General features: G+C 42.4%; 1 protein-coding gene across 1 annotated transcript; it reads right to left on the bottom strand.

Annotated features, from left to right (window-relative positions):
* Window positions 1-5375: 5375 nt before the first annotated feature.
* LOC117513439 (free fatty acid receptor 2-like) lies at window positions 5376-6464 on the bottom strand. The gene has a single exon (XM_034173621.1). It carries the CDS (start codon window positions 6462-6464, stop codon window positions 5376-5378), a length of 1089 nt encoding a protein of 362 aa, XP_034029512.1.
* Between the last annotated feature and the right edge of the window lie 3741 nt (window positions 6465-10205).

The raw sequence follows: 10205 nt of genomic DNA, 5'->3' as shown, positions 1-10205 counted from the left end.
ATCTCCGTATCTATTCAGTATTTTGTATTTTTGGCTAAAAAGGCATATCACATGACTCCTATTAAAAATGCATGGAAACAGTCATTAAATTATGAGACAGCATGTATAATCTACAAACACTGCGTGTTTATACAATGCATGCATTGTAGGTGGATTTTAATGGGGTTAGGGTTGACTAATGGAAATCATTAGTCAACTAGTCGGGTGCCATTAGTCATCGGCTAAACAACTAATCCTGACAAGTAATTAAAAAGGTCAAATCTAAGCAGTGACGCTCTAAATTGACTTTCATAATGAATGAACAACTATAGAACTACAAGTTGAGAACACGGTGTTAACACAGTGAACTACATGATAAAGATACCTATTGGCTTAGTAGAAACAACATATTTATTCAAAACCCTGAAGTCAAAAGAGTGCTGGCTTGAAGAGTGAAACAGACCCTGTCTCTATTTTTGATAAATGCACAGGAAAATCTGAATTGCGCAACTCGTCGACTAATTTTCTTGACGATAACAATTAGATGTGCCAACCTTACATTTTAAAAATCAGTCATTTCTTCAGTCACTTTACAGTGAAGCTCTGGGAAATTTTTTAACCTGGGTCGCACTTCTAGATTTTTTTTTTTAGGGTTCAGCTTTTCACTCTGTACAAAAATAGTTTTCATCTGCCCCGTATACAATGATGGGCTCATTCTTCTGCTTAGAATAGGAATAAGTTCCTCATGAAAAGTTAGCTTGAAATAGCTTAGTGGACAACAATGGTAAGAACGCGAAAGAGGTCTAAGGTAAGACGCTAAGTGTCTGATTTTCGAAAGATTTGTATGTGTTAAAACATGCACAGACACCACTGCACTCACAAACATCTGCATGCTGATTTATTAGCAGTGCTTAATGAGGAATGCATCTGTCAATGCACAGAATAGTGCATAATATCTTTTAGTGGATTTGCCTTTATGAATATGGAATTGGGGGGTTTTACACATGAATGCACAAAATTCTTGGAGTAAACATACAAACTGGCAAGGTTTGCACGCACAACATAACAACAGGTCAAAAGGAAATTTGCTGATTGTGGCTGTACTCTTGCAACATTGAAAGCTTGGCATTAATTTATTGTGCTTGACTGATATTCCAGCAGCACGGACACTGACGCCTCCTCACACACAGAGCAAGGAAAAATCATTCATATTCAATGTTGGCCATATTTAAAGCCCCGCTCACATGGCATTAACGAAAGACAACGAAGCCCAAACGAAACAAGAAATCTGGATTTTCATTGACTTTTGGAGGCATCATTTAATCTTCATTCAGCTTCATTCCTGCAGCTGGCGCTTTGTCAGAATTTTTAAACTGTTGAAAAATTTGCACAAATACCACTGACAACCTCAATTCTTCCGTATTTCATTTTGCTTTCGTTCTTCATGGTTTCTTATTGTTTGCTTAGTCTTTGTAACGTTAGTGCTTTGTTTGACATTCGCCCAACTTTGTTCAACCTCCCAAGTCCAAAGTATTGAATGAAGGTTGATGAACGCAACGATATCTGAATGAATCAATAACTAAAGCTTTGACAAGCTGAATGAAACATCCTTGTATCACTAATGATTTGTTCATTTTTGGGACAAAAAAGCAACATTTTCATACCGCAACAATAGCGTTAAGAACGTTTTATCAACTGCTACTACTGTTTGTGGCAGGCCTCTGTCTGCCTGCATGTGCGTGTCTTCAGGAGTAGCCTTGGTCTGATATGGACAGTTCCCCATGGCTGATGTCATGGACTCGTCAAAAGTACTCGTCAGGACACGTACTATCACAGATAAAGTGTACAGCAAGGTGCAGACACACCGTGGGAACTCAGAATGTGAAGACAAACAAAATTTGTTGTTATGAAGACAAATAAAATCTTGCACATGCTTGAACCCTCGTGCGCATGCGTGAGTATTTCCACGCCTGTCAGTGACGTCATTCGCCTGTGAGCACACCTTGTGGAAGGAGTGGTCCCGCCCCCTCGTCGGATTTTCATTGTCTGAAAATGGCGGAATGAAAAGGACTTTTTTTCCATCAGAATTTTTTCAGAAGCTGTTAGAGACTGGCACCTGGAAACCATTCGAAAAATTTATCTGGCTTTCAGTGAAAATTTTACGGGCTTCACAGAGAATAAGGACTTTAACTACAGGGTTAAGGACCCCTTTAAGGACGGTCGGTGCGCCGCGCTGCGAGCTGCGACGACGCGGCACAAACCACTGGATAATTTCTAAGCTGATGGCTCTGTGGCTACGAGACCGTCGTGTGCTCTTTCTCTGGTTATCACAAGACCTGGACATCAGCCATTTCGCGCGTCACGACCGATTCGCTGATGAAGCGAGACAAAGGAACACCTCCGTTTCGGCGTGTTAGAGGACAAGTTGGGACATGTCTATCTCGGCTTTCAGTGCTTACCAGTCGAGTGAGTATAAAAGAACTTGTGGAGAGCTGGACATGTCCCAACTTGTCCTCTAACACTCCGAAACGGAGGTGTTCCTTTGTCTCGCTTCATCAGCGAATCGGTCGTGACGCGCGAAGCCTCCGCGCGGCTTTCCATGACAAAATCTCTTGTTAAAAGTGAAATCTGCCGGAAAATGGCTGATGTCCAGGTCTTGTGATAACCAGAGAAAGAGCACACGATGGTCTCGTATCCACAGAGCCATCAGCTTAGAAATGATCCAGTGGTTTGTGCCGCATCCTCGCAGCGCGGCGCACCGACCGTCCTTAAAGGGGTCCTTAACCCTGTAGTTAAAGTCCTTATTCTCTGTGAAGCCCATAAAATTTTCACTGAAAGCCAGATAAATTTTTCGAATGGTTTCCAGGTGCCAGTCTCTAATAGCTTCTGAAAAAATTCTGATGGAAAAAAAGTCCTTTTCATTCCGCCATTTCCAGACAATGAAAATCCGACGAGGGGGCGGGACCACTCCTTCCACAAGGCGTGCTCACAGGCGAATGACGTCACTGACAGGCGTGGAAAAACTCACGCATGCGCACGAGGGTTCAAGCATGTCTGACGTAAAAACATATGAATGAAATCCATATAGTTTTTGAAAAAAATAAAAAGGTACGATACTTTATGGACAGACCTTGTACTGCGGAAATGAGATCAAGGCTGGCTGCGCTTGGTTTTATACCTGCTTTCGGTCATGTCATCATGAATGTTTCATTTTGATTTTAATTAAAGTGCTGAGGTTGACATTTGCTTTGTTTTTCATTTCGTTTTAAGTTCTGTTTGAATTTGCTTGACTCACAGGCTTTTCGGTGATAGGAAAAGTGCAGGATCTTCCTCTACCTTTTCTGGCTGATTTTTGACTTTTTATCCTTTGTCCAGCTATCACCGTGTGCCGTGTGACCGGGGCATTAAGCTTCTAACAGTTTATTTCTTTAAGCACATATCTCTCCATGAATAACAAGTGGACCGGAGTATATTTTGGTGTAACTCAAGATAATTACAGTCATTGATTTTTCACACTGTGTCACACAAATACACGGACACATCTCGGGGTCTATGTGGGATGATGCACACACGTCTGTGCACGCTGTGTGCATTCTGCTGGTGAAACACACGCAAATAACTGTGCAGAGAGCACTGCCTTCTGCTGGCACATAGCCATCTGTCTGTGCGTTCCACCACTAAGCACAGCTTCCTGTGCACGCGAGACAGCTGTGCCTCATCCCTCACAGTCTTCGAGCTGTAAGCACACTCTACATGTGCATTCTGCCATGTGTTACTGTGCGCATCAATAATAAACCAATAAAATATACTGCTCCATTTGTATTAGATCTGGATAAAGAGGTACCAGTCAACTGCAAAATCCTTATTTGCATACTGCTGTCTACGTCACATTACCGCCCACTCTCAACTGCACATTTACTCTCAGTAAATCACTCGCAAAGCAAAATTTTGCACTGCCCACACAATTTAGCACTCTTCATCTGGGGTCTTATTAAATTAGACCTTAACTGTATAATCAGTCATTCTAAAAGGTTTCTTTCGTAGGTAAACATGAACACATTTACATCCACAGGGGTCCTCTCCATGTAACTAGACACTTCTAATGACATTTTCACCTATGCTGCAACAACAAGAGGCTGTTTGAGACTTTTATCTTGCAATGCTATGCTGATGATGTGTTGATGTTGTAACACAAATTATTACATTAAAATTGTTTTTGTCCCGGGTGACATTTTTACCCCTTGAACATGAAAACATTGAGGCATAGGTTGAAAAATTCCAGAGTTCTCCTGTTGGTCTACTTCAGAAGTGCACACATTTCTTTTTTTTAGTACATGTGACACAGGTTTATCGTCTTATATCACACAAGCATCCTACTCATATTGAAGTTCAAATATTCTACAGATGTCTGAAGCTATATCTTAGATCCAATGCTCTCTACATTAAAACACTCAAGAAAAACATTAAAAGGAGGTTTCCACCTTCATGATGTGTAACACGATGCGTGATAAACTGCAAGATTTGTCATCTTGATGTCTCACTTATGTCTCACGTTTGTTTTTTCCCTCCCATCACGAAGTGATTCAAATTTTCGTGACAGGGTTTTTTAACTCACCCTGCTCTAACTCTACCCCTGGTGTGGTAGAGGTGTGACGTGTCATTATGGGCTACACAGACCACCAACACACTGCAACCTCTTGAAATGATGTCAGTGATCAAAATATGTAATGGAACGCTGTGTCGTAATGGCAGTGCAGTGGTGTCATGAGAACACAGTGGGTGGGGCACATTTCCAAGACAAATGGCCACTGACCATCCAGTCTCATGGCAGTTCGTGGGACTAGGTCACGAAAAGTACATTAATCTATGGGTTTGTGACAGGGGTATGAAAACGGGGCAAATTCATTTTGTGACGGGGGCACAAAATGTGGGGTGAAAGGGGGGTCATGGTTAGAGTTGGGAGAAGGGGAAGATTATGAAAAGCAAAATAAAAATTGTGTCATGAAAAGCAGGGGCTTTTTGTGACAGGGGTATGAAAAGAATGTGAGACTGGGCTGGACCATCACAAACTACAGCTCATGATGGTTCAGTTTGTAGAACCTGACAATTTCTGAAAATGGAAACCTAACGTATCACAGATGTTGTGAAACCCTTAATTTGTAAGGAGCATTATTTGAATGTAGTGGTTCAGTGTGACTGGACTTACAAGCATAATACTGGACTGCATTTAGCACTGAAAACAGTGTTCCAAATAGGAAATTTACAGTGGACAGTCAAACAAAGACACGCTGCACTGTGTACAACATGTCAAACCATACACGTGGTATTAATTTCCTGCTTTCAGGGATGAAGAAATAGCAAATTAGTGACTGCAGCTGCTCACAGGCCTCGTTGTCTTAGATAGCATTGATGTTGTCTTCTTTGTGGTCCTTATCTTTCCCAGTCTTGTTAATACCTCTCCACAAGGCCCAGAATGAGGGACAGGTCACGCAACTAAATAGGCGTCTTTTAACACCTTCCATCATGTTGCCCACAGTCCCCCTCACCGCCGCCGAGGAGAAATAGAAGATAAGGGGGTCGAGACATGCGTTAAAGGTGCTGCACAGTAGAGCCTTGTCCCTCCAATCAGGACTCCGCCACATAATAAAACCCACAATATGTGAGACGTTATAGGGCCCGAAACATACCGCAAACACCAGCAATGTTCCAAGAGCCATGCCGATGGCCCGAAGGCGTCGCCGGCGTCCAATGTGCTGCAGCCTTAAAAGAATCTGGATGAAGTTAATGTAGCAGAAGCTGCTTATGAGGAAAGGGATGCAGAAAAGTACCAAGCAGAGCTCTAGACGCACCGGCAGAAGGACCCTCAGCTGAGCATCTGTGAAGTTCTCATAACACACCTCCACATTGTTGTGAAGTGAATGTTTGACATGCACTGGACTATCAAAGCTGGTATTTGAAACGTTGCTGTAAAGCTCTTCAAAGTTGGAGGCATTTTGTCCCAAAGTGCTGTTCACAGACAAATTTGTAGAATTTCCAGAGCCAACGAAGGGCATGATGAACACAATGCTCAGGTTAATGAAGGAGAATATCCAAAAGAAGATGCTGGCGGCGACAGCGTACATCGGCCGCCGCTTCAGAGTGTGCTGGATGGGGAAAGCCACCCCGAGGTAGCGCTCCACGCTGACCGCGGTGAGGAAGAAGGTGCTGTTGTAGATGGTCATGTAGAAGATGAAGCCTGACAGCGGGCAGAGGAGGAAAGGCATGTCCCACATCATGTTGTTTATCACCTCCTGCATCTTGAAAGGCAGGAAGAGGAGGAAGAGGAGATCAGAGATGGTCAAGTTGAGGAGGAGGATGTCGATCGGCATTGGCTTCTGTCGCACCTTTTTGCTAAAAGTGTAGAAGGCGAGAGTATTGGCCGGGAAGCCCAACACAAACGTGATGATGTAGACAGACAAGCAGAGCCCCGTGTGACAGTCCTGCATGGTGGGCCCGGTATGGCTCATTCACTCTCACTCAGTCAGTCAGGCGAAACTGTGGAGGTCAAGATGTGACACGCCCATTTCTCTAAGGGTAAGAATCCTCTGCAGCATGGGGAGGCTTGATCTGTCAGCCAGTCGACGGAGGCTTCTTACTGGACCAGTCGTGTGGAACAAACCCGGCGAGACAGCGTGGCTTTCTTGTCCCCGCCGATAAACCAATGCTCATCATTTCCTCAAGGGCTTTGAGCTCTGCTGATAAGAAAGAACGGAAGGAGATTACCACGCCGCAAACCACCACTTCAACCTATTGCCCATCCAACACTTGATTTAAGAGTGCTATACTTCTTACACTTTAAATTTTAGACCATAAATTGACAAGAGCAGAGATAATCTGCAACTTTTCTTTTTATTATCCCTTTTAAACAGCTACTTCAGAGTTTATTGGTGGCCTGAGTTATCTCATGATAAGGTGCGTGTGTTTTGGTCCATCACATAGTTTTGTAAACAAACCATAATATTGCGTTATTGCTCCCTCTGTGTCATAAATTCCATACAATTATGCCTTTATCTTCAACTTGCAACTCCTGATCTCAATATGTGTACAAAACCAGTGTATGTTGGGAAAGGGATGACCCTCATAAAACTTAATGGCTTTGTTATACTCAGGGGAATTAAGTGACGAAAGCATCTTCTGGCACAGTGTCACAACGCGCCTTTGTAATCAAAAACCATTTTTGTATCGAATTACATTAGTTTTTTTTTAGCATTTAAACTCTAGACAAAATATGCATTTAAAGAATTAAGAAATAATGATTTCCTTACCCTTTGCCAATGTGTTCCATCAAATAAAAGCGTAAATGTTTGATAGGATTCCAGTCTTATAAAGTCCAGCAACTAAGCAGGGGGAAGGTTTTTCTTTGCGCTCCAGAGAAATGTGATGAAACCAAGTAAGTGCCACCAGTTTAAACAAGTTCGAGACTTCTTCCTGGTCTCTTCTGTTTGTCTTCTTTACTCCATAAGCTTTTTTTTTTTTTTAAATGGTATCAGTATCAACATTTTGGAGCAGAGACTCCCTACAAATAAAGTAACTGCACCTTACCTTATTCTGCCATGTAGTCCTCTGCACATCCACATGCGCTGATTCTTCGAGTGTTTTATTTGATCTCCTCTATTCTCTGGCCTTCACCTCCTACCTGCTGTCAACTGGGACATCCCCCTATTTACATGACAATCCACTGCACATAATAAACATAATTATGGTGGTGATATGGCTGCAATTTATCTCCCACGCTCGCCAAACATGGTTTCTATGGTAACAGCTACCCTCCCCTTTTGTTTCTTTTTTTTTTTTTTTTCCAATATGAGGGATGCGAATGATCCGTCTCATGCGGGTTATTAAATCAAATTTGTTTATCCCTGCCCAGTGCTTCTTTACGCTTCTTGGAGAGTGGAAAACAAGAGAAGACAGGGATTTGACACGGATGACCTTTGATCTGAGCGCTCCTTCCAGTCAAAACATGTGGTGCTCACAGTGAGGCCGGCTATTTGATTATCCAAACAGAGAGCTGCTTTGACAATTTACAGTGCAACCAGCAAGTATTTACAGTGCTCCACTTTTTCCACATTTTTGTTATGTTACAGCCTTATTCCAAAATGGTAGGAAATTCATTTGTTTTTGTTTCTTTTTTGTTGTTGCTGTTTTTTCTCAAACTTCAACACACAAGATCTCATAATGACAATGTGAAAACCATTAATTTCAGATTTTTTAAAATTTATTTTTAAAAAAACAACTAAGAAATCACATGTACGTAAGTATTCACAGCCTTTGTCATGAAGTTCAAAATGAGCTCAGGTGCATCCTGTTTCCACTGATGATCCTTAAGATGTTGTTCTACAGCTTAATTGGAGTCCACCTGGGGTGAATTCAGCTGATGGACATTATTTGGAAAGACACACACCTGTCTACAGTGGGGAAATAAGTATTTGATCCATGCCAATTTGCAGGTTTTCCCACCGACAAAGAATGTAGACATCTGTAATTTTTATTGTAGGTACACTTCAACTGTGAGAGACAGAATCTAAAGTGTAACTGCAATAAATAACATTGTATGATTTTTAAATAATTAATTTGCATTTTATTGCATGAAATAAGTATTGATCGTCTACCAACCAGCAAGAATTCTGGCTCACACACACCTGGTAATTTTTCTTTAAGAAACCCTCTTATCTGCACTCTTTACCTGTATTAATTGCACCTGTTTGAACTTGTTACCTGTATAAAAGACACCTGTTCACACACTCAATCAATCACACTCCAACCTGTCCACCATGGCCAAGAACAAAGAGCTGTCTAAGGACACCAGGGACAAAACTGTAGACCTGCACAAGGCTGGGATGGACTACAGGACAACAGGCAAGCAGCTTGGTGAGAAGACAACAACTGTTATGATTATTTATTAAAAAGTGGAAAAAAACACAAGATGATTGTCAATCTCCTTCGGTCTGGGATTCCATGCAAGATCTCACTTCATGGGGTAAGAATGATTCTGAGAAAGCTCAGAACTACAAAACAAGACCTGGTCAATGACCTGAAGAGAGCTGGGACCACAGTCACAAAGTTTACATTAGTAACACACAACACCGTCATGGTTTAAATCCTGCGGGCAGCAAGGTCCCCCTGCTCAAGCCAGCACATGTCCAGGCCCATTTGAAGTTCACCAGTGACCAATCTGGATGATCCAGAGGAGGCATGGGAGAAGGTCATGTGGTCAGATGAGACCAAAATAAAGCTTTTTGGAATCAACTCCACTTGCTGTGTTTAGAGGATGAGAACAACCCCAAGAAAACCATCCCAACCATGAAGCATGGGGGTGGAAACATCATAATCTGGGTGTGTTCTTCTGCAAAGGGGACCAGGACGACTGCACCGTATTGAAGGGAGGATGGATGGGGTCATGTATTGCAGGATTATGGCAAACACCTCTTCCTCAGTAAGAGCATTGAAGATGGGTCATGTCTGGGTCTTCCAGCATGACAATGACCCCAAACACAGCCAGGGAACTAAAGAGGGGCTCCATAAGAAGCATTTCAAGGTCCTGGAGTGGTCTACTCAGTCTCCAGACCTGATCTCAATAGAAAATCTTTGGACAGAGCGAAACTCCAAACCTGATGGAGAAGATCTGCATGGAGGAGTGGACCAAAATCCCTGTTGCAGCATGTGAAAACTAGGTCAAGAACTACAGAAAATGTCTGACCTCTGTAATGGCAAACAAATGTTTCTGTACCGATTGTTAAGGTCTGTTTTTCTAGGGGATCAAATACTTATTTCACGGAATAAAATGCAAAATTGACAGTGGATCAAATACTTATTTTCCCCCACTGTACATATAAGGTCCCGCAGTTGACAGTGCATGTCAGAGCACAAACCAAGCATGAAGTCAAGGAATTGTCTGTAGATCTCCAAGACAGGATTTCAACAAAATTGAAATGAGGAACCAGGAAACATTCCACCTTCTGTCGGGAGGGATACACGGTCAGACAGGTGTGCACGATACAGTGCTGGACAGTTTTGTGCACGCGCACAAGCGTGCATGAACACAGTGTGAGCAGCTGGAAAGTGTTGCACCACATTGCGCCACTGCTGTGGAGAAAAAAAATAATAAAACCACACACCATAAAAACACCGCAATTTCTAATATTTAATCCCTCTTATCGAGTGGACAATATAAGTATGATCCTTCTGTT

This window comes from Thalassophryne amazonica, chromosome 7, assembly GCF_902500255.1.
Source record: "Thalassophryne amazonica chromosome 7, fThaAma1.1, whole genome shotgun sequence".
NCBI classification, from domain to species: Eukaryota; Metazoa; Chordata; class Actinopteri; order Batrachoidiformes; family Batrachoididae; genus Thalassophryne; species Thalassophryne amazonica.
Note: the sequence above shows the minus strand (reverse complement) of the source record. Positions and strands in the feature narration are given on the sequence as shown.